The following is a 24,883-nucleotide window of genomic DNA, read 5'->3' on the forward strand; positions in this document are numbered from 1 at the left end:
GTCATCGGTCGTCGGTGTGTGGTCGTCGAAATCCGTTATCCTGAAAAATGATGGGATCCTCGACTCCTCTTCCGTGAACGCACACACACATTACATACACACGCACACACACACACACTGTCTATATACGTACAAATCTATCTATATATATATATATATAGAAGATCTTCCCTTCTTTCCCAACGAAACGATCGATACGGAATAAATTAGGCGCTAAATAAATAGAACGGTTCGCTACGAGTTTTAATTAGGTTAAATTCCATCCACACTCGCTGCATCTCCATTCACCTCGTCTGTCTTCCGCTATCTCTCTTTCATTTTGCTCGTTAATCCTTTTCTGTTTTTTTTTTTTTTTTTTTTTTTTTATTTAGTAATCTTGTTCACCACCGAGAAAGGTCATAGGTACATCTTCCTCGGTGTTCCGTCGATTTTCCTCGCGGTTCCATGGTGTGTGTGCGTCGATCCTCGGGGGACAGAGGAAAGAGAAGACACGACACACCGATGATCGATATGCGCGGCCAGAAACTCTACGAAACCTAAAAAAAACTCTTGCCCGTTTCACGGTTCCGTCGTCCCTGTTTCTCGTATTCAGTTTCGTGCAGCAAAAAAACCGAACGAAGTACGGCCGCGTGTAAATTATTTACGGTCGATACTAAAGCAGCCCCCTCGGGGGGTGCAATGTTCTAAATTACAAATATATATAATATATATATACATGGTCTCTCAAAAAGATGGGACAATCCGCAACATGGATATTGTTCATGCAAATAGAAATCAAAAAATCGTTTACCGTTTTGTAATCTGAAGCTCCATTCCCGAGATATTTGCAGTTAACCGAACTCCAATCAGCTGAGCGGTCGGAGAGCACAGTCAAGAAGAGTGTGCCCCAGTGGTCAGCTGATTGGGGTTCGTTTGACTGCTAATATCTCGGAAACGAAGCTTCAGATTACAAAACGGTAAAGGACTTTTCGATTTGTATTTGCACGAGGTACATCCATATTGCGAATTGTTCCATCTTTTTGGGACACCCTATATATATACACATATTTATGTAATATGTATATTTATAAAATTCGAATGAACGTTTTCGATCAAGCTATAGTGGCTATTCTTTTCCTCGTTTGTCTTCTGTACCGTTCTCGTTCACTCTCTCCCATTCTCCCTCCATTTCTTTCTCTCTCTTTCGAACACAGGCAGTCTTTTGCACGCTCCCAATATTTTCCCTTTCACCCTCTTTCTCTCCTGTTCGCGTTTCACCTATATCGATCTCGGAGTTCCATCCTTTATACCTTTATATAATTGCGTATTCTTTACGATCGCTCGCGGTTTCTTCTCGTATTTTAGATCATCGTATAGAATGAACACGTTGTCGCTTCGTTTCAAGTCTCTCCCACTTTGTCGATCGTTGTTCTATCCTTTTTTTCGTGTTTCCTTCGCGGGTATCAGTAATAACCGGTTGATTAATGCAAAAATACTAGTTGAATCCGTGTACATGAAAACCGCGGGGACGCAGCAACGATGGTGGTTTCTGCGTCCTCTTCCCGCGTAATAAACATATACGTCCCCGTGTGTTTTAGATGTTCACTTTGTGTATGCGCTATGAGTGTGTATGTCTGTCTGTCTGTCTGTCTGTCTGTCTGTCTGTCTGTCTGTCTGTCTGTCTCTCTCTCTCTCTCTCTCTCTCTCTCTCTCTCTCTCTCTCTCTCTCTCTCTCATGTATATTTGTAAATCTCTGTCGACACTATACCACTCGTTCTCTCGTTCTTGGTGGACTCAAAAAAGCGTTACTTTTATTTGTTTCTAAAGGTTCGTTTACTTACAAGGTATTTGGTTTTGCTTCATGCATCGCACTGGACATGCAGTTTTCTCGTTTAGGTATATAAATTATGGTAATGATTCTGTATTATAATTATAATAATAATAATTATTATTATTAATATTAATATTATCATTGTGTGTTCGGTGATATACCGCCCGGTAATTCTCTTGCTGGTCGCGAAATCAGTTGCTCAAACTCTCTTTCTGTCTCCCTCTCTCGCTTTCTTCTATCTTTCTCTCACACTACCAACATTTTCGCTTCGCGCACCGCTCGCAATTATAATGCTTAACGCGAGTGTATACCCGACAAAAAGCGCGTCAAACGTGTTTTTCTCGGTGTCTATTCGAAATCACCGCGCTCGTCTAATAATTCATATATCGGCAGCCTTGAACACGCGGTACAGATCGTGGTAAAAAGGAATGATATTTATCGTTCTTGTCGATAAAGGCTACGGTCGTTTCGCTACACCGTGTGACAAAAGCTGAAATAAGGAGCATTTTGTATGTAAGGGAGATGGGGGGGAACGGATCGCTGAAATAGGGCAGCATCGAGATCGCCTCGTTTCGGATGAACCGTGAACAGAGATTAATATCCGTGTGACGTTGGCCTCCTAAGTGTTACGCCGCGGTAGAAAAAAGCGAGAAAGCTCCGCCAAGTCGCGTGTACGTGTGTCCGTTGTATCTGTCTCTTCTGTCAAAACCATTGAAGAACGAACGAAGAATAAGAAGAACCGAAATTCATTCGATAAGAACCGTTTCCAGCGTCGTACACGTTGAACCACGCATTCAAATCCGTCGGAGAAAAGCTACAGCCTAACGATGACCCGCGAACATGCAACACACGAACGAACGTATAATAAAGCGGAGACAAAGTCGAGCGAACGAGGGGAAACAAAAAAAAAAAAGAAAAAAGAACAGAAACAATCTCTCAATTTTCCAAAAGATCAGTTGTAGTCGAGAGCTTTACCCCTTGTTTCTGCCAGAAATCGAGCCCGATGTATCTATAAAAAAAAAAAAAGCATAAAAGCCCATCGTGTTACGAGGTTAATGATATTTCACAACGAAATATCTCGGTGAAGAGTGCCTACGGAGGTACGAGAATAAAGAGAGGAAAGTGCAGAGAATATTCGTGTGAATACCGTGAAGAGGAACCGAGAGCATAAAGAGACTGGTGGAGTTAATTGAGAGACATAGCGAGATAGAGGAAGAGGAGACGAAAATAAGAGCTGGAGGCGAAGGAGAGAATTATCAAGAAACGATCGTGATGGTGCGCGATGGTAGCTAAACAGGGTCTACTGTCTGTGTCCACGGACCCTGAATATATATAATATATATATATATATATATATATATACGTCGGTGATCCTGGGCGGCGCGGTTGTTCTAAGACGCCTCGCTGCGATCAGCGTTAGATTGGCGGCCGACACGAGGGCGGTGGTGGTGACGTTGTTGCTCGTATTCGTGGCACCCTGATTAGTGGTGGGTCACTTCTTGCTCTTCTTGGTGGGCGGCTCTTGCGCGTCCTGCACGTCCTGCGAGTCCTCGGTGTCCTCCTCGCTGTCGGTCGGCCGCGGTGTGTTGTTGCTGTCCTCGTTGTCGTTCGTCGCCAGCGAATCGTTTGTGTCCTCGCTGGCGACCGCGACCGTGATCGGTGTCGCCGGTTTGTCCATCGAGTCCTCGGTGAACGACGTGGTCGTGCTGTTCTCGTCGATGGCCGCCGGATCGATACTGCCCGGCTCCTTGCCGTTCACCACCGCCACATCCTGATTACTGTCGTCCGACGGTTCCGTTGCCTCCCCGTTGCTGGGCGGATGCGAGTTCCCGTTCTCCGTGGCGCCGGGGATCCCGTCCAGCAGCTCGGGCTTCAGCTCGGACGCGACGTAGTGGGTCCAGAGCGCCAGCTCCACCCTGTGGGGACTCCATGTTTTGCCGTTCGACGCTGCAAACGAGACGGGGATCGGAATTTGAACGACGGGACTGGATTAAAGACGCGATCCGCGGACGATCCGCAACGATGATGGAAATACACAGCTAACAGAAATCTACACTTTCCTTTGTGCGGATACTACAGTCAGTCGAAGAAGTTCTTTCTACACTGTTTAGAACGGAACAACTATTTCGTGAAATTGGACCAAACGACTGCGAGCTTTTTCTGTATGACGTTAGAAGAATTAGTTTATCAAGTGATGTGTCGATAAAATTTCGAAAATATTGCAACTCCGACTGCCGAGACTGTAATGAAAATTTAATAAATACATTTCGAAGATTTATGTTATTTATATACAGGGTGAGTCAATAAGAACTGCGGTAAATCGTGGATGAGTGAAGGCTCCTCGGCATAGGACATTAAATATTTCATAAACTAATGACGATATGCGACTGAAACAAATATCATTGGCTTCTGAATTCCAAGGTCTATCACTGCGCTAAACTACTTGTTTGAGGAGTCTTCGAACACCCATCGAGGATTTACTGTACTGTCTAAAATAACTCATTACCTATTAGTTGCATAAAAAAAAACGTTTTAAGGAATTATATAGCATTTTCATTATCTTTTCGTTTTAAATGCAAAGTGACCTTAAGTTTCTTCAAGGTAAATGCATCTGTCTTTTAAATATACGCGTGAAGAGAACGCTAGTCTCAAAGGAGACACTCACTCTGTTTGTTCAGCCTTTCGACGGTGTTTTGAATGTGCTGGACGAAGTTTAGGTACTCCTTGGTGGTGTAATCGATGCCCTCGATTTCCGGTATCGCCATTAGGCATTCATCCGCCATGAACGGCGCGTTCTCCGGCGACGCAGCGGCCAAGAGAGCCGAGGCCATCGTGGTGCCGACGCCTTTCAGATTCGAGAGAGCGGTGATCGCCTGTTCAAGATTCGGAAGCTTTTTGAACGCCTTCTTCGTCTCAGCCATCACGGCCCTGGGTGTGTTCACTTTGACCAGGTAGGACAGCTGCGGATAGAACTTTCCGCGCTGGAAAAAAAACAATCGGACAAAATCGTCCTCGGTTAAAAAAGAAAGAAACCGCTGCTACGTGATCCCTTTTCAGGGGAAACAGAAAAATTGCTTTCTTCTCGACGAAAAATTCGCCAGAATATACTTGTACTCACTATTTGCTTCCATTTCATCGTTTGCACCAGCTCCTCGTGATTGAGGTGCGCGTCCTTGCCACGTGACTTGATCTTCTTTGGAAGCTCATTCTGATACCTGCAAACAGAAAGCAGTCGCGGATACGGTTAGGGATGAACGGATGCAAGCAAATACAAGTAATAAACGTTCTTTAACCAAATGTATCTTCGTTAAAATCAGAGATAAGCAAACTCATTATCTGGATAAAGAGTTTCGAATAACGAGTAAAAGATAAAAGAGAAAAGTACTTCGTCATTTCTCATCATTCAAACGTAGAAATTCAATTCGAATTATTATAAATCTCATTAACTGTTTCAAGCTCAGGATTAAGGCTTTAAGTACTGCAGCTTTTATTCGAATAAAATTATCACTGCCTTGGAACACTCATCGAGGGATTTACTGTACTCGATTCCCGAGGGGGACAGATCGTGTATCGACGAGGAACAATAACGAATAATTATTCTTTGGTTTCAATTTAAACAGTTTCGGATCACGGAAACGCTCGGTGTACTCGTGTGATTCATTCGAGAGGATTTAAAGAGCTGGAACAGCCTGAAGGAAACAGGGCGAACACGCACACATTTAGGTGTTGGTGCCTCCACCCTTCTACAAGAATCTGGTCTCGTTTACTCGAAACGTCTTGAGGTTCAGGTAACGTCTCCTCTTCGTTTCCTTTTTTTTTCCTCTCCCCTCTCCTCCTTTGTCCCCATTCTTCGGGTCATCGACACACAGGGGGAGGGGGGTGAGTCTTTCTGTTCTCTGGAGCTGAGGCTGCGCCAGTGAGGGCGACAGAGAAATACACACACATATTTTATATGTAGGTAAGTGCTTTCGGAGAGGTCGTGTCGAGATCAGCTGTTCGCCGGCCGAGGAGGTAAACTTAGTTGCGGATAGTTTGTATTTCATTCATACATAACGCGACACTTACGAGTCACGTGTTTCCTTGAATTACGAGCACGCGCGCGCTTGTCTTCGGAAGAAACCACGCGACCTGTGTACGAACTATGTAATTATGTCAGGGTGTTCCGAAACAGAATTCGGCTCAATTTTATTTGAATAATATACAGGGTGTCTTCAGGTAACTTGATCACATCGAATTATGACTTAACGGTATACTTTATGAAAATTTTTGAAGTATGGAAATTAAATGGCATCAAGGGGCACATCTTATAAGGCACGTGCCTTTTTGTGGGTGGAGGCATTTCAAAGATTTTAAGATCTGCTTGATTTTTTTTAACGGAATGACCGATTTTTTGTACCGTAGAGAGTTGAGGGGCATCATTTGGAGCACTTATAACTTTCAGATAGTAAGTACGCATTAAAAATTATTTTTTAAATTTCTTTACTACAGATATCCAAGTGTTAACGAAATCCGAATTGTTACTCCAAAAAGTGTCCGATTGCACGTGGAATGATCCATTAATGAACGGAGATTTGTAGGAGTAATTTACTTGGGGAAATAATGGATGATACCGAGAAAATACAATCGCAGAAAATATGCTATTCGTTACAGGCAAAAATCTGGATATATATATATATATGTATACGCCAAGATTAGAATTCTTTTATTACTGGTAAAGCTCGGTGTACTACTCGATTCCACCTGCAGCGCCAAAACTCTCCAAGGGGTTTTTCCCGCGCGCAATAAAGCTACGAAAGATAAGCTCGCAAATGATCCTCTTTTTGGCAAAATAAAGCTTGCTCGATATCATCGCGACTGTAATTCACCGGAATCTAAAGGAATCGCCGACTTTCCAAACGTATTTAAGTACTCGACCGAAATAGCTTCGCGTGCACTTAATAACAATGTCTCACTGGATTTTCTTCGCTTGTGTGTGTGCGTGTACAGTAGTGATTTTTAAAAAATTAAAAAATGAATTCCAGCCCTTTCAAAGCCCCGCCCCGCACCATTGATTCTAAAGCTGCGTCTACACTATATTGCGAAGCAGTGTTACATAACATAAATATAACATTTCGCATCTCGTTATTAGTAAGGGCGATCATACTTGATGGATAACATATAACTTGCTATTTATATATAACACGAAAAATATTATGTAACATCATGTTACATAATATTTTACTTTCTGTTTTTCAAACAAGTTATAGAACCTTTGCTATATAACGTGTTGTATAGTGTAGACGCAGCTTAATACACAGCTTCACAGCGAGCGAAATTCTACCTGTCTTTATACGGCGCCGAACAGAAAGGCGAAAGAAAGAAGAGAAAAAAAAAACTAGTAAGTACCAAGGGAATGCAAAGTATGTTCCATCGCTGTTAATTGGCTTCAATCGATCCGCGGATACGAAGCATCGAACGCGATTCCAGAACCCCGATTCGAATCGCTGGGAGACACGATTTAATATTTAACTTTCGTCTGAAATATTTTGTAATATCGTAAACAATTTAGATTTGTAAACTGCAATTCCTTCTGTACTTAATTCTGTCCTTTACTTCGTGAAGGGAAACACAAGTGCCGAATAAGCATTTCGGCTGAATTCCCCGGGACTAAATTGGAAAGTGTGCGACAAAAATAATAGGGGAAGGGGGTGAAACTTCAGAAAAATTGTCCCGCACAGAAAGTCGGAAAAACACTCGGTCGAGTGGCTAACCGTGTGCGTTCTTTGAGCCCGGTTTCTTTTGAGAACGGCGTCGAAACCTTTTCAGACCGGTCGCCGCTCGCGCAACCATTTCGAGAGGCGCTCGGTGCCGCGCGCGCGACACGACACAACGAAATGAAACGCAACGCAACACAACGCAAAAACAACCTTGACACAATCGCCGCGCGCTTCAGCCTGCGATTGTGACTCGCGAGAACTTTACCAGGCTTATTTTTCCACGCCACTTTTTACCGTGATTCTTTCTACCTTTTCCATTTCGCCCCCCACGATGCCTTTAAAAGCACCATATTTTGCGAGTTCCAAAAGGGAACCTGAAGACCCGTCTCTCCTATTCCTACAACCTCATCTCTCGGCTTTTCGAGCGTCGTCAAACGTTTCGGTACACGAATTCCTACTAGGACTGTCGTGAATATTCCAAGTATTCGGAGTATTCGAATATTCAAAGTATACGGATTATTCAGAGTATTCGAATATATTCAAATATTCATCCGAAATTCAAACTGGTACAGTTGGGGTCCTTTCCTTGTCGGATGTTACGAATAAACCATTACATATCTCAATACATTAACTCCTCGATGAATGTTCGAAGGCTTCTCGGCACTGAACATTAAATATTTCATAAACTAACATAATTAGCTTCAAAATTCCAAGCTCTATCACTCTACTAAACCTCATTAACAAGTCAGCGTTACACATGAAAACATCTCTTTGTCAGTACTGAGAAGCCTTCGAACACTAATCGAGGATCTACTGTATACATATAAAGTACCGTTCACCCGTAACGGAGTTATAATAGTTGAATGCGCGAAAGCGAACCGAGATAGAGAGCTTTTCAAAATCTACAGGATACCGCGGACGGTTGTTGCGGTTTACGATTTCCTGTTTTCGCGGACGAGGGAAGCCTTGAATTCGGCGCACGCGGTCGCAGGAACGGAACGGGCACACACTCGGCCGATTTATCGGGGATCGTGGATCAGCGTCAAGAATCGCCGAACCACCACGACCACGGGGTATGGAATACTACAGCCCGCCGTCGGCCGACATTCGATTTTGCCCTGGCCGCTCGCGACCCAAATGTTTTCGTTGTCGCGTCGTGACGAACCGGTGCGTATCAGCGAAAATATGAACCGCACAAAAGATCGCCGGAAAATCGTAAAGCCAGTGTGTCCTGGCTGGTCTAGGTCGTTGGTTTGTTTACCGAAATTTCTGTAGTTAATGAGATCAACCCTTTTGGACCTGAATTTTCTTTCAAGAGTAACAAAAATGTTTGATTACACATTTTTTTTACAAAAAATGTTCGTTATTCTTGAATTTACTAGACCTACTAAAACCGTTCCGAACACGAATTCATATTTATAAAAAAATATGGATCTGCAACACACTGTACCTAAGGCTTGCGTGAAACTGTACAGATTTGAAAGGGTTAAACAGTTGTCGCGTACGAGGGCGTTAATCGAAGAAACATACGATAGATTCAGCGAAGTCTAACGCGTCGAACAAACATCTCCGAGCACGGCTCGATTCGTGTGTACAGAAACACGCAAAATGGCCGAAAGAAATATATATTTTAACACAGAAATTATCTCGTATTTTGTCAAAAGGAACGATCAACTTTTAATATCCAAGATCGTTTCTATCGGAAAGCAAAGCTACGTGTTCATACGAGCTCTTCAATGGTGTATGTATATACACGCGTCTATCCCATTTAAGAGACTGTCGGCTGACGTTCAGACGTTTACGAGCCGTCCGTTCGTTACAACGTGGGGAAAAGAAAAAAGGAAGGACTGCCTCACCGAGGTGAGACCATTCCGTCGACCACGGAGAAACACGTGGAGTTACACAACCGGTCGTTACAGCATCGGAAAAATAAACGATCGTAAAGTACTCCCCGATACGCCAAAAAGAAAAAGAAAACAAAAAGAGAAAAAACGAGAATTCGCGGTCGTGCGCGCTAATAAGATATTCTCGGGGCAATCTACGCAAAATCGCACGGTGTGATTCGACACAGCGTTAAGTTCGATTAATTTTCATATGGCCAATTTTAAAGTCTCCATATTTGAAAAAATTTGCCTATACAGAGGACAAATAGGATTATATCCTCATGTTTTTTTTCATTTTTAGATAGTGTCCCGTTATTATAACATTGCTTTTCTTTAAAACAATTACAAAATGAATGGTTGAAAAATATTTTTTATTAAGTGCCCTTACGTCTCTACTATAGGCATCCACGAAGCTCATTCTGATCGGTTTGTTAGTTCAACAGTTATGGTTTATTGAAAAAAGGTTGACACAATATTTCAAACAGGTGTGGAATCAATAATTTCTCAAATGTTCAAAAATCCTTCGAGATACGTTTATATATCGCTAAAGACTAAAACATATCCAACTGTCAACAAAATCCGAAATGTTACTTCAAAAAGTGAAGTGCCCACAGATATGAAAAAAATACACGATCTTAATATTTTATTTCGTAATTTAAAAGACCCAGTCATGCGGCAATAGTGGGACTGAAAGAGGGTTAATGACATCGATCGGATGGATCGTTATACATGCAGAAACTCGCTAAAAATCCCCTGTTTCAATTTCCCAGACGGATTGGAACGCGTTCTCTGAAAGCATACTTCTGCAACAATTACACATTCACCGGGATCGATCGATCGACCGCTCGATCATTCGTGGAGATTGCAGCGGAAGCACGATTGATCGCAAAGGAATCGATTCCAGTTTGCAAAAAAAAGAAAAAAAAATAAAGTAAAGAGGCCAGAGAGCCGCTCCTCTAACGAAGAATGAATAATTAAATGGTAAAACGCGATCGGTAAGGGGAAAAAAGATTCCATTATTGATTGCCCGATTCCGCGCGCTGCCTCGTCACGACGGAAAGACTGAAAAAGCCTTAACGCGGAATTCAACGAGACTCGAACCTGCCTTTAATTAATTAAGGCAGAGACATGACGCCAGTGGAATTGAAGCTCGCGCCGCGAAAACCTCGTTGTCGCCGTCCACGGATCTCCGCGTCAGGGGAACTATCTGGTTATATTCTGCGAGAATTTCGGAGTTTGCCAGACTGCTCCCCCAGTTCGGTCGAATAGACGTCCAAATCGGATATTCCCCGTTAATAAATTTCTACTCATCGTTCCGAGCACACGAAATCTCGCGCCCGAATTCGTCAAACACGTTCCATTCGACACGGTTTCGCCTAAATTCTCCAATGTACAGGGTGCTACGAAAATAGGGCGCGAAAAATGATCAGTTCGTATGATTCTACTGACGCGCACCGCACAGAATCGATAGTGATATTTTTATTCGAATGTTTCTTTATGTATTGTGTGTATTTAGGGTATCTTTGAATGCGTTCGCGAAATACTACACCAGAATCGGTGATTCTTTCGTGGTGAACCGATGTGCCGTCGGAGAAGATTGTTGAAAAACGCTACACACTCACAAGGGAGGCACCGAAGTGTCTCCCTCCGATTTCGATGAAACTTCGTATGTCTGTTAAACAGTCAAAAATAAGGGATACGTATTTTTTTTTATCGGCTGAGACGCGACTTTAAGGGATGAAACCACCCCTCGAAGTTTCGATCCGAAATTTTATTGTTATAAACAAGTTATATTTTGGACAATTTGTTAGCACCATATTATTCTACATAAAAAAACCGCAAACCTCATCCATTAGAAGTTTTCATGTATCTCCTCTGGTTTTCGAGATAGTGCTCTCTTTGTTCGGGAGCTTGCAAGCGTAGGGCATAAGCTCCGAATCGGGGTTACCTTTCTTCGCGAGGAACCGGACCGACCGATTCCCATCGTTGATCGTGCCGAAAAAGCATCGTTCGAAAACAAGAGTGGAGAAAGGTGTTCGTTTCGTTAATCGTGTCCGAAGGAAACTAGTGCCGATGAAAGGTGGTGGTGCGACGCCGTGAAAGCGACGCCGGCGAGTCGCCTCTTTCACTGGCACCGTTGCCAGCGCGACCGACGTACCGAAATCCGCTTTTGCTATCGACCTAAACGTCGGAAAAATCTGGCGAGACGACGACCCCGCGTTCTCTTGCCCGTGTGTCTCTTTCTTTCTAATAATTCACGGGGAGCGGGAACGATAATGTTCCCAGTCACCCGTGTGTGTCACCACAGGGAAAAAGAGCACTGGGGAAACACGAATTTCTGGGCAACCGCGGGCGCCCGTAACGGCAACGCCGAGAGACTTCCTCGATGAGCTGGCAGAAAATTTTTAACGGAAACTGTTCCTTGGTTGGTAGGGATCTCGCTTCGGGCAACCTTCGGAAACTTTCGAAATTCCAAAGAAATGAAACCCGGATAAAGAGAGGGAATTTCGGAGCGGAAGCATAGTAGCAAGAGCCTCCAGCCGTCTGGTGGTGTGTGTGTGTGTGTGTGTGTATATATATGTCACACCACGTGACGCGCGAAATCATTCTATAGGCGGGGGGAGGGGGATAGTCGAAACGAGAGATGGTCCCCACGAACAATTTTCGAACGGACCGCCTCTTTTCCGCGGCGATCGTCGTCGATCACTGGGCAACATGAGAGAGTAAATATACTATCTGGAATTGTAGCTAGTCTCGCGAGGGGGCCATACGGGTAAGTACACACGAACACACACACATACAAACATAGTAGGACGGCTCACGGTGGGTACGTGGTGGCCAACTGGCGCGCCACGGGTTCATTGTCCCGTGTGGTGTGCCCGTGTGCGCTGGAAGCCCCGTCCGTTGAAAAGGAGGGCCCCCGAGTGTGTATCGGGCGTATTATGTCGACGGTGTATATACCAGAAGGCTGTAATCACGACTTACCAGTTGTCCAACTTGATCAGCTCCTCGGGTTTTTTCGTTTTCCGATCCGCCTTCAGTCGGAGTGCCTGCGGATATAGCTTCAGTACGTGTTCGAACTGACTCGCGGTGCCCTCCGCGAAGAAAGTCGCTGTGTCTTTCACGGAAGCCATTGTGATAACTGCGCTTCGAGGAATGGCCGTCAGGGCGCAGCAGAGACGCGCCTCCGTGCACCACTACCCGTCTCCGTTGCTCGCCCGGCGACGCGCTCTGTCCCGCTTCCTCTTCTGCCCACTCTCCTCTCTCCTGTCTTCGTCGAGAGCAGGGTAATCTCTCGCTTCCTTTTTTCCTTTCCTTTCGTTGTCTCCCTCTCTCGCTCCTTCGCGGTACCCCTCTCCGCGCGTGCCTCTGGAGAGGACCGACCACGCGAGAAATCCTATTTTACCCTCTGCCTCGTTCGAATTCTCTTGGTTTCACCGGCGGCGGTGATACGCGACACACACGCGTGGGACGCGTCTCTCGTTCGCGATCGGCGCACGCACGCACGGTTCGTTGCTGTACAGGAGGAGCGACCGACCGACGTTGACGATAGCACCAGTCCGTACAAAGAGCAGACGTTTACTATCACACACACACACAGTCTCTTGATCTCTCTCTCTCTCTCTCTCGGTCTCTCTTGAACTGTGTGTAGTCTGACGTTCCGTCTCCTTCTTCCTTTAGCTGTTTTTTTCGATTTCCTTGTCCAACGGGGAGGGTATATTCTTCACGCGGTCCAAGGACGAGACGATCTAGGACGATATTTACCACGGTATCGAGCGCACTGTGGCTACGTTTATGCGCGGTACAAGGTACGGGTTCGCAGAGCTACGAGGTCTCGTCCGTACACTCTCGTAAGGGAAAATCACCGTAGTTACACGCCGAGAACTCGCCTTCGGACCTCGTTCGACTGTCCCGGGTGGGGAGCGCGACTCGACGTCGCCTGTAGGTAGCAGCACTGCTCGGCGTGTTTCTGACTCCTCTCCTCTCTGATAGGTTCCCCCTCTCTGCGTTCTTCTATCACTCCCTCTCTCTCTCTCTCTCTCTCTCTCTCTCTATAGCTTGTCACGTCCTTCCACCTCTTTCCACCACCCTTATTATTTGTACCCGAAAATTTCAACCGTTGCGTGCGACTCTCGCTCGGCCACGCACGAGGGGATCAACGATACGAAAAACGGAGCAACAATGACAACAACAATGCGTTTACAGTGGTACGGGCGAGTTGCGATTCAAGCTTCTGGATACACGATAAATACGAGAATTTCTGAGATACGAATGTCGGGGAACAGCAAAGAACCTTCTCTCCGGTCTCTCAAGAGTTGTGTTTCTTTCGGCGCCAGACCCTTCCTCTTTTTTATTTTTTCCCTCGCTCTCCGACAGAACTTCGGATGTACGGGAACGCGTGCGGATTCCCCGCCGGATGTTCACACAAAGTATGGACGGTCTACCCCCACCGTCGGACCCGTCCGTACACGCACGTATGCACCGATCTACCGATAGAACTCCTCACGGAATACACACGGTTCCTCGCTCGCCGTACTTCGATCGTCTGCCGCGACGGACTATTCACGCGCGGCGTTCCGTTCCACGGTCGGGGGGCACACGTACCCCTTTCTCCCTTTATTTACTCACGAACGTCTCTGATCCACCCGCTTGCCAGGAGACGCTGTACCGACTGATCCCATGGAAACGTTCCTGTGTCTTCTTCGTGTACAGCAGGAAATGTTCACGCTCGAATGTCGACGAAATACTGCTGACGGTTTCATCGACGGAACCGAGCACACGGTGATGACAATAAAACGACGAAGCGAAACAGCGATGTAAAATCGCCGTCTCTATTTTTCCCTCGCGAAAAAACGGACACGATTATCCTTTATTGCACGACCGTCCCTCTCTTTCTCTCCGTACGAATATCACCACGTTCGATGCTATGTTACGCGTGCCTGTCTCTGCACGACTTCTCTCTCTCTCTCTCTATTGTCTGTCTGTTTCTCTCAATACGACGGTATACGTGCAATTGCGCGCGCGCATACGACCGACTGAGCGAACGAAAGAGCGGGCAGAACGAAGCTCGAAGCCTTCGCTCGAAAAACGGGAACACGGAGCAGTGCGCAAGGGACCACGGTATAGTCAATCCGCTCGCTCTCCTCTCTGTGCTGACTGTAGTGAAGCGGACGACCGACTGAGGGCAGCGCCTTCGCTGCCTTCTGCTCGCGTCCCCTTTTCCTCTTCCCCCCCCACGGGACGCGCTCGGCCTCTACCCGCCAAGCGGCCGACCCTTTCTCCCCTCTACGCGCTATTTGCTCCCACTCGATCATCTCTCTCTTGCTCGCTCTCTCATGCTTCGTTCAGTGCGCCTTTCTCTCCCTCTACACGGTTAGGAACTTCATCGATCTGTCTCTGTCTAATATGAAAAACGAAAGAAGAAGCGCGCACACACAATGATTCGTGACTCTTTTATTACACATGTATGATTAATGCCAAAATATTCTCCTTTTCGAAGAGGCAGATCAATGGTGTGTACGATTTCTCGCGCGACCCTTCCCTTCGTGGGACTACACCACGAGCGATGGTGAACGCTCGATACCTTCCTCTCGTGAAGGCGCGTATATACCGTTCGCTCGATCGCGCTGGGTCGTCCGACTGGAAATCGATGCTAAAGCTGGGGGTAGAGGCGCGTCAGTGCCAGTGGTGCCGTACCACGGCTGGCACACACGGCACTGTGTGTACACACATACGTGAATCGTGATCGTGTGTGACGCGCCAGAGCCTCTATACGCGGTGGGGAACACCGTCGCTCTATACGCCACAAGGTTAAACCGTGTGGGTAGAGACGGGGTTTGTAATACGCGGAGCGAAACTTGTGTGTGCGACACGTCACGGTCTACGAATACGTGTATGCCAGAAGTGGCTCGACGAACACGACGACGAACACGTACGAAAGGGCATATGCGACGAGAGAGGGAGAGCCCGCAACCCTCGTGTCATGAACATTTTGAAAAAGCCCTACGAGGTTTGAAATCTCCCCGGAAGGATGACGATTGCACGGATGTAGATCGAGTGAAAGGAGAGGGGTTTTTTTTATGGCTGCGGAGGAAGATCGCGAGGCGGATGTCGGGGCCGTTGCGAAACGATTTCACAATTTTGTAAACGGCACGGCATGCGCGCTCTAGCTTCGTGCTTGCGGGCTTAACGGACGCTCGTTCCGCGAAGCTGTTAGTTGAAAACACGATTAAGGAAATACGAAACCGTCAGAGCGATTACGTTTCAAGAAATTCCACAATTTCTAAAAGCATTTCGCCAACGCCTTTAAAAATTTCGGGGAAAATTTCTTATTCGAATCTTTAGATTTATCGTTGTCACACCGATGCCATTTCAATTTCTTTCGTTCCCATTTTCCTTTGTGGCTCGTAAGTTGTCAACTTTCCTATTCGTTCGTTTCTTTCTTCCTAGCGTCTGTGACCGTCGTGGCAAAATTGCAAGTACCCGGGAAACTTAGGACTGTTTCCTTCGAAACTTTTGCTAAACACACATACACGTGTATTTCGCGCGAGGGTTCGTCCGCCCGCTTGCGCTGTGTGTTCGCCACGTGAGAAAACGGGCGTCTTTGTATGAGCGCGCGGCATACGCCTATACGTACCGCATGCTACGCTGTGTGGTAGAGCGCGTTGGCATATAATCAGTCTCACGTCTGTGTGTGTGTGTGTGTTGGGTCGATGATACTGGTGTGTGTGCCGTGTGCGCAGCGTGTATCGTCGTGAGATCTCGCTCCGCCACCAACCAACGAGTACCGTAGCGAACGCCTCACTACCAATGCCAGCATCACCACCACCGACATGAACCCTGCATGTAACTGCCAGTCCCTCGGCTGTGTGTAGTCGGTGGAAAGTGCCGAGCGAGCGCTTGCGCTTCGGTAACTTTCCATTGTCGTTGTTCCTTGCAACAGCAAGGAACGAACAAACTTACCGAGAATCTTTTGCGAAACTTTCGGATCACCGGTTGGATTGCTAAATTCGGAGATCTATACCGGGAAAATGCAGAATTTCTTATCATCTTTTTCATTCTGACACGTTTCACAAGTTAAGCGGCGCGAGGAGAACGTTGTTGGCTCGACGCTGCGTTCGACGTTCGATCCGACGCGACGCGACGCTAGTAACGCGTTCAAAAGCACTTATCATGGATTTCATGTTCTCTCAAATGAAACAGGGTGGGGGTTTACGTTCAGAATTTTATCGGTGTCCTTCTCGATTGCAATATCCTCTCCAAGGTCTGCCAGGGGATTCGTGTTTATGCCAAGAATTTGGAAAATCGTAGGGTCGAGACCGTCGAACCAGGAATTTAAAGCTTCGGCAGGTATGCGCGCGTGTACAATGGTGTGCCAGGTAGTCGGATACCCTGTGTTGGGGGTTGGATTGCAGTTGGCCTTACGGTCAGAACCGACTGTGCTGCGTTCCAAGAAATGTTTACTTGCGCAGAAATTCTCAAACAATTTCGTAAAAAATACTCATTTATAAAAGGAACTATTGTATTCCTACGTTTACCGATAAAGGAACGGAAAATAAACTTTCGAGATATCTCGACAGTTTCGATTTCGCTGCAACGTGGACACGCGAATGTGCCGCTTACCGCGATTTTAAATGTCCGTCGGGGGGGGGGGTGGAGAATCTCGTAATTAATACGCGGGGGAATATTCGGTGGTGAGAAACGAGCGATTACTGGAACTCAACCCCGTACACGCCTAGAACGAGTCGCGGGTAATGTTACAGGGGCTGGGGGGAGGGGCAGACAGAAGGGGAAGACGAAGAGAAAGGCCGGTTTTCTTCCGAAGCGCTTTAGCACAGGCAGGAGAGAACCCAGGCAGCCGGCTATAAGCCCCGCATCATGGCCGTCCAACTCACCGTTATGTGCCGAGCATCGGCGAAGTCCTCGTGCCCCCTATACAAAAGAGAGAGGCCCGACCCCTTCTGTCCCTCGGGCGCTTGAAATTCAACCCCGGCACTGGCGACCGCTGCAGGGTTGCCAGATTGTGCGCTGCCGGGACACACGGTTGCAACGTGCCGTTATCGATGCTTACCGTCGTGCACACACACACACACGGACACACACCAGGGACAATAACCTAACCTCAAATTCAGCTGTAAAACGAGCACGGCTCGGTTCTGTTATCAGCAGCGTCGAACCGCAGAACAGTCCTCTCTCGAAATTGAACGAGTGGTTTTCAAAAGCGTCGGGTTTTATTCTACCTCGTTGTTTCACCAGTGAACACGCATGAAAAGTATGTTAATGAGAGGATGACACATTGAGAGAAAAATGTGAAGAGCGCACAGAACAAATTTTAAACATGCGTGTTACAATGTGGTTCGATTCGTAATCCATTTAACAGGAAAGGAACATGACGTTGCTACAAGATTCTACGGCTTTCCGTCGGTCCTTCCCGAAGACCGACCCGTAACTAGCTAATTATTTGTTGCCAGCAACAGGTCACCACTCTCTTATGTGTCTATATTTTACCCGGAAGAGCTGGTGTGCGTGGTTCGTAGAATAGTAATAACGTCACGCGCCTATGGGGTCCAGGTTCGTTATTTCTTACGAGCACGTGCGACAATAGAAATATATGTATTGCTACTCTAATTACTTAATCCTTGCTGCTCCTGGCTGCTACGCGTGTTTCCATTCCCCGTAAAACATCGTCGTAACTGTTAAATTAATAATAATAATTGGGTCGTACGATCGAAAACCATGAATCATTTTCCCAGCTATATTTTAAAGGCGTGCACGCGAGGGTTCCGTGTAGCTTTCAAGCCGACGTTTTATCAATTTTATCAATTTTATCAATTTCAATGATTATTATTTTAAACTACTTCAAAATACTAAGTGATGTTACCGATCACCGTGTGGATTTGCAAGAACGAGGTACAGGAGCGTATAGTAGCCCGTGAGCGGCTATATCGCGTCTGAAATTACGGTTCGCATGCGTAGAGTATACGTATACGATCGCCGCATCCAATACGAACACGTGTTCGGATGCTCGGCTGCTATACACGAGGAATACGCGACATTGTCGCCGAGCGAAACGCGACATGTGGGCCACGATGATGCGGCGAAATGTGTGCGGATAGAGCATAAGGCCAGTCGGCCGAGGGACAGGCACGACGGACGGAGCTCCGCTTTTATCGTGGGCCAATCCGAGCGCTGTGACCTTGGGTAACTCTAGAGAGAGAGATATATTTAGCTGTGAGCGGCTCGGAGCTGCTGGTAGGCACTCCTCGGCTACTGCCGAGCTCTCCCTCGCGCTTCGGAGTCCTCTTTAGAGCGTAGAGACCTCGCAGCGACAGAGATAATCATGGGGGAGAGCATCGCCGAGGGAAACTCTGTGGACGCAAGGGGTTGACTGTCCCTCGACTGAAATCCACAAAAACTCGACCGTTTTCCGAAATATCGCGTTTCTTGCCTACGTCCGTTGTTTTCCCGGCGTTGCGACTCTCGTTTTATTTCCGAGCGCGCCTGATTTTCTGTAAATGGAGATTTCTATAGACACGTTTCGTGTTTTTCTTTTCTCGGCGAAATTAATGCGAATTCTGGAACCCGGTGAATGCCTCTCGTAAACTTCGCGATATAACAATTCAAGGCTGGTTTCTCCATTTTTCGTCCCGGCATTTCGCTATATCACCAGGGACATTTGACTGTCTGCTTTTTATTTGGGCTGGTTTTAAGGCTTAACTAGCTAGGTGACGATGATGACTTCGAAACCAGTTCTCCTTGGACCGTGCTTCGAGTCGGAAAGCTTGACCAACGAAATATACCTTGCTACTCGCTTCAAATTTCTCTAAAGTATAGTAGTGGGTAATCAGTTACCGAACAATTCGGATAGCGAACAAATCGGACAATAAACGTAGAATTAACAATAATTCTTATTTATTTTTTGGATTTCCCGAACGAATTAATCAAATTCCCATAAAACTATGGTAAATCGATGATCAGAATACGAATATTTTCTTTGAACGGATTATGTTCGTTAACCGATCACCTAGTATTCCTAATTCCGTAATGGACATACACAGTAAATATTCTATGAGTGTTTGAAGGAACCTTGGCACTGAACATTAGCTATTTCATAAACTATCATTGTGCTAAACATTATTGAAAAATCAGCGTTACACCACAGGGCCCCTCCTTGTCAGTGCCGAGGAGCCTTCGGACACTCATCGAAGATTCACTGTGCCTCCATTCGACAGCTATATTCGCTGTTAATCTATATACCGTGAAAAATTCAAAATAGATCACACAAAGTACATTGCACAGATGAAACATCGTGTATATAAGGTATCGTTCACCTTTCTCAATCCCTCGGAAAACTTCGAAACGACAAGGACGGATACGGATGCGTCTCGTCACATCCGTAAATACCAGACGCGACCGCAGAGCAACAAGTATCCCCCGTCGATCGAACACCTCCTGGAATCGATCAGGCCGCGGCGTCGGGTATGGGTACTACGAATTTCCACGGGATCTATTTACACGGAACCAATAGTTCGACGCAACAGGCGAGGGGAAACTCCGAGATTTCACTCTCTTACAAGAGGCACACCACGGCGGGGTAACGGACACATGGGGCGGGGGAGGAGGAAAGGCACCGTCGGCGACTGAGTGACAGAAAAGAGGGAGAGAACACAAGGTTGGAAAATGAAGCGAGAACACGGTAGAAAGAGCGAAAGAGAGATCGCACACCGCGAGAGAATCGTAGGGAGACGAGAAAGAGAGAGCTAGGATACACAAGCGCGGTAAGAGGCAAGAGCAAAAGATCGAAAGCGCAACAAAGATGCGTATTGGGAGATAGAGAGAGAGAGAGAGAGAGAGAGAGAGAGAGAGAGAGAGAAAGGCTACAAGTCTGTGGCGGTATTCCTTTCAGTGTGATTGTCATTCATGCATTGTGAATCAGGGACTTTATTTTTAGAAGCGACTGAATGAAAGTGGAGTACCCCCCCTCCCCCCGCCTCTCGTAGTAGTAGTAGTATAATATCGGTGGTAGGGGGAAGAGGTGGTTGGAGGTGGAGGAACGAAGAGAAGGCAGAGAAGGATGAGAAGGGGGAGGAGGAGAATGAGGAAGAGAAGTACGCGATAGGGGGAAGGGGTGGAGAAGAAAGAAAGAGAGCCATCGAAGAGAAAGAGAAAGAGGGCGTGGGAGGGAACGAGGAAGACGTTCCAGCGATCTGCGAGTAAATCGTAGTACGTCCTCACACGTGGCTGCTCCCTCTCCGTCACCCTTTTCCCCCCTTTTCGCCTCCGCCGGCGTCTACCACCCTCAGTCAACGACACAAACTGCGGACACGCGAATGCAGAGGCAGCAGACGCACGTGCCCACTCTCGGACGCGAACATCGTTTACCTATACCCCTATGAATCGTGCGACGCGGCGAACACTCGACGGAGAAGTGTACAGCGAAACGGAGCGACCGTATTTCAACCCCTGACGCAGGCAACACGTGGGAGAAGGTTGCCGAATTTGGACCACTACCGTTCACTTGTCGTATGTGAGCAATTTTGGGCCTTATGATAGATACAGTGAATCCTCGATGAGTCCTCGGCGCTGAACATGAAATCACTGCCGAGGCGTCCACGAACACTCATCGAGGATTCACTGTAATATGTGTTGTTTAAAGGTAACAGTCACCGTCTGGTCCGTCGAACATATCCAAAAAAAAACTTATTTCTGTGACGGCAAGAGTCTATCTTCGAAACGTTTCGCGAGTACATGTACATAGAATCGACGATACATCGAGTTCACACACGTTTTCGAATCGTGTGATTCGCCAGCATTTCCTCGATATGTCATTCAACGCGGACGGCTTACACCTGAATGATCCCTGGATTTGGCTAGGAAAGGAGATTCGGATGATCGAGAGGCTAACAGAGACGAAACGACCCACGTGATCGCGACTGACAACGGTGAGACGAGGAAGGAGAGTGCTGTTCACACGTATACACGTACACACACGGCGGAACATACCACGGAGCGCGGAGAGGCGTGCGTAAGCAACGATCCAATAAATAGTAGGATCATTGACACCGTCCGCGTGGCCGGGCCGGTAGCCGTTGTACTACGATATGTTTACAATTTAATTCGAGATACTCGAAATGTCACGTGCGCACGTTTTAAGTCTACCCCAGTCACGATAACCGTGTCTGTTTCCGTGGGAGGGGAAGGGGCAAGTGAGGGAAATTGGGGCGGGTCTTGAGGGAAGGAAGGGGGGACAGACACAGAGACGATTTGACAAACTGCTGTGCGCGAAATGAGTCACCGCGAGACGAGTTGTTCGTCGTGGTCTCTTTAACCCGTGTGTGTCCCTCCTTCGTTCTCCGCCCCCCTTCCCATCCGCGACACAGCGTCACACGCTCAAGGTCCAGGAAACTATGCTGCCGTTATCTGAATTGGATTATAAAACACAACAGAGCAGCCTTGACCCAGGACAAACTCTTATCTCTTAGCTCGTAAACAAACCGCGAGAATATATACGTACGTGATTTATACAACATACGTCATGCATCGCCGGCGATACTACTGTAATTCCGTACACCTAGAGATGCAACGTTTGTATAGTACCTTCAGGAATATAGTGACTTGAGTTGTGACCCTCTCAGTTGGTGTGTTGTATGATACCCTTGAGGGTACCCTCGCGAACAAACTCGGCTTCCACTAGGAGAAGAGTGGCGTAGAAGAAAAGTCTCCTACCATTTAGTAAATTTATTTCAAGTAGTGAAATAAATGTTAAACCGAATGTTAATTTGGCATAAATTTCAGTAACTTCCAAAACTAAATGGTAGGAGGTCCTTCGCCTACTTCACTTTTTCCACCTAGAGGAAGCCGAGTTTGCTCGCGAGGGTACCTGTATTACAAACTAGACGATTTCGGACGAAATAATTTTTACATCTAGCTCTGGGGTCCAGGTATCTGTTATTCGAAATAAAATTATACCGAACTCTGGCCAACAGTACCCAGCCGCGGTTCGTTTCTTCGGGAAGCGCGCGCGGTTCACGCGAGAGTGAAATGGATCTTCCGGATACACGGATCTCTGGTAACTGACCTATCGGAACCACGACTCCGAGAACCTAGTCCGTATGAACGGCTTGTATGGGAACCGAGCACGTTCGCGAAATCGATGATCATCTCGACAGAAATATCAGTGGATTCGACTCGTTCTATGGGGTAAGTGACCCAATTACGAACAGATTAGTGGCTCGACGAGCTTGTCTTTGGTATGAAATAATAAGAAATTATTGATAACTTTTTTTTCGAGCTCTCTAGTAAACTTCATTTCTCTGTAGTCCCCAAAAAGAAATTATTTCTGGAATAATTGAAAATTAGTGAAATACCGAACGAACGAAAAATAAGTTTTTTTTTCACCTATTATGGAATGTCTTATTAAAAGTGTAATAATTATATGTTTATTTTTATTTTATTCCATAAAAGTATAATATTTATCTTTACTTTCGTGCATGTGGGACTTCTTAGCACTGTCGCTTAGATTGTCTGAAAAATCACCACCACCATCGCTGTTTTTCGAATGGTTTTTGAAACGAGCAGATTTCGAGCACTTGTGAAATATGTACGTAATTCATGGTAAACAGCTGTCGCGATAACGGTATCGAGACCTCGGGCATTTTAACTGTTTTTCGGTGAGAAGAAAAATCTTACTTACATTCGACTATTCGTTAAAGGGTGGAAAATAATTTCTGATATTACAAAATCTGGATTAGTTTCATGCTATAGGGCTATATAACATACAATGAAAGACAGAAAAAAAACTTTGATCGGATGTAACGAGTTTTCTATCTCATTCTTAATCGAATAAGACACTTAAGAGAAGAAAGAAATTCCTACGTCTGTTCTTCCCTTTATGAAGTACTCTATAAAATATTTTGCATATGGATCCGCAGTCTAAAGTTGCATCTACACTATATACCATAGCAAATTACAAAACTTTTTAACAGAAAGAAAAACATTTAAACATTTTTCGGGTTATATAGCAAGTTCCATCAAGTCTGACGTCATTATTAACCCTTTGCACTCCGATATTGCCGCTGTCTAAAAACAACTTTGTATTTTTATACATTTAAAAATTAAAATATTCTTCACTTTTTAGCTGGTTGGTAAATTGCTCGGAGTGTAAAGGGTTAATAATGAAATGCGAAATGTTATACAAACTAGTTAGACACACTCTTCCAAAAGGTACAATCTTGTAACAATTTAGAAACATATTATATAGCAAAGTTATATAACAATTTGTTATACAGTGTAGACGCAGCTTAACGATCATAACGAACAAGAATCACGTTTCATAAATTCGAAACGGATCGAAACACGATTGTGTGTGTGTGCGTGTGTAAATTCTGCCAGTCGGTTGCGATACAGAGGATATGTCTAGGTCACCGACTAAAGGACTCGTTCGACAGGATGACAAGGTGGCAAGAAGTTGCAGCCCGTTCGCGCGATCGAGAAATTGAAATCGAGATGAACGCGAGATCGTATTCCGCGTGTCTCGTATTCCGGATTCTGGTTTCTCCACTCGGCGACCGAGCGGGATCTCGAATAGAATCTCATTGGCCACGAGGCGAAATGTTATCTGTTCTGCACGCTGTGGCACACATTTCGACCGGAGAAGTTGGGCTGTTTGGCCGATGATAAGATAACGCGCGTTCCCGATCGGTTCGCCAGCCGACCATGTGTACAGTATTCCGCAGCACGTATTTTCAGCGCCGAAAATACGGACACTTTTCGGAGTAACATTTCGGATTTTGTTGACACTTGGATATGGCGTAGTCGTTAGAGATATATAAACGTATCACGAAGGATTTTTGAACATTTTTTAAATTGCCGATTTTACAACTGTTTGGAATATATTGTCAAACTTTTTTCAATATATCGTAACTGTTGAACTAACAAACTGATAAAAATGAGCTTTGTTTCAGTTAAAAAAGATATTCTTTAACCATTTATTTTGCAATTGTTTTAAAGATATGCGATGTTGTGATATCTTTATGGGAAAATTTTCAAAAATATGGTGACTTTAAAATTGACCTAATGAAAATGAATTGAAGTTAACGCTGCGTTGAATTACGCAGTAAGATCCAAAAGTTCTCTGCCTCTTCTATGTTGTACGTACGTGGAAAAATATGAATGGCGAGGATATGAAGCTTAAGGGTAAAAAATGTAATTTTTTTCGAAATTTTGTCTAACGTTTCCTTTTCAATAATTCTATCGCTAACCTTCCGATATTTTGGTAGCAATCGATAGTCGAAGCTTTCAAGAATGTTCCGTTAAATTTTCAACTAAATTCATAATTCTTAAAAATTTGCACGAACCACCTTAAAGAGGTTGTTGGTCCGTCGGGACCACAGGAAAAGGGGCCAAAGGTGATATCGCTGAACGAAAGAATGTCACACGAACGCGCGCCTGTCGCCGAAGGAGTTCAGTGTCGCGAGGCGTCAGCGCATTCGCTT

The 24,883-nt window shown here is 45.7% G+C and overlaps 1 protein-coding gene across 1 annotated transcript; it reads right to left on the reverse strand.

The window, feature by feature from the left end:
* Positions 1–2,724: 2,724 nt before the first annotated feature.
* On the reverse strand, positions 2,725–13,943 carry LOC107189902. The gene is made up of 4 exons (XM_015578583.1): positions 12,375–13,943; positions 4,929–5,025; positions 4,476–4,791; positions 2,725–3,757 (listed from the first exon to the last, which is right to left on the reverse strand). The coding sequence occupies exons 1-4, from the start codon at positions 12,521–12,523 to the stop codon at positions 3,303–3,305; spliced, it is 1,017 nt and encodes a 338-aa protein (XP_015434069.1). The 5' UTR covers positions 12,524–13,943; the 3' UTR covers positions 2,725–3,302.
* Between the last annotated feature and the right edge of the window lie 10,940 nt (positions 13,944–24,883).

The sequence above is a fragment of the Dufourea novaeangliae genome, unplaced genomic scaffold (genome assembly GCF_001272555.1).
Source record: "Dufourea novaeangliae isolate 0120121106 unplaced genomic scaffold, ASM127255v1 scaffold175, whole genome shotgun sequence".
Classification (NCBI taxonomy): Eukaryota; Metazoa; Arthropoda; class Insecta; order Hymenoptera; family Halictidae; genus Dufourea; species Dufourea novaeangliae.

What these genes read in the sequence shown, in the direction of transcription:
- LOC107189902 (XM_015578583.1), bottom strand. Translation starts at nt 12,523, where the DNA reads ATGGCTTCCGTGAAAGACACAGCGACTTTCTTCGCGGAGGGCACCGCG. An exon ending in CTGATCAAGTTGGACAACTG is followed by an intron (nt 5,026 to 12,374) that starts GTAAGTCGTGAT and finishes TTCTGTTTGCAG; the next exon opens with GTATCAGAATGAGCTTCCAA. An exon ending in CGATGAAATGGAAGCAAATA is followed by an intron (nt 4,792 to 4,928) that starts GTGAGTACAAGT and finishes TTTTTTTTCCAG; the next exon opens with CGCGGAAAGTTCTATCCGCA.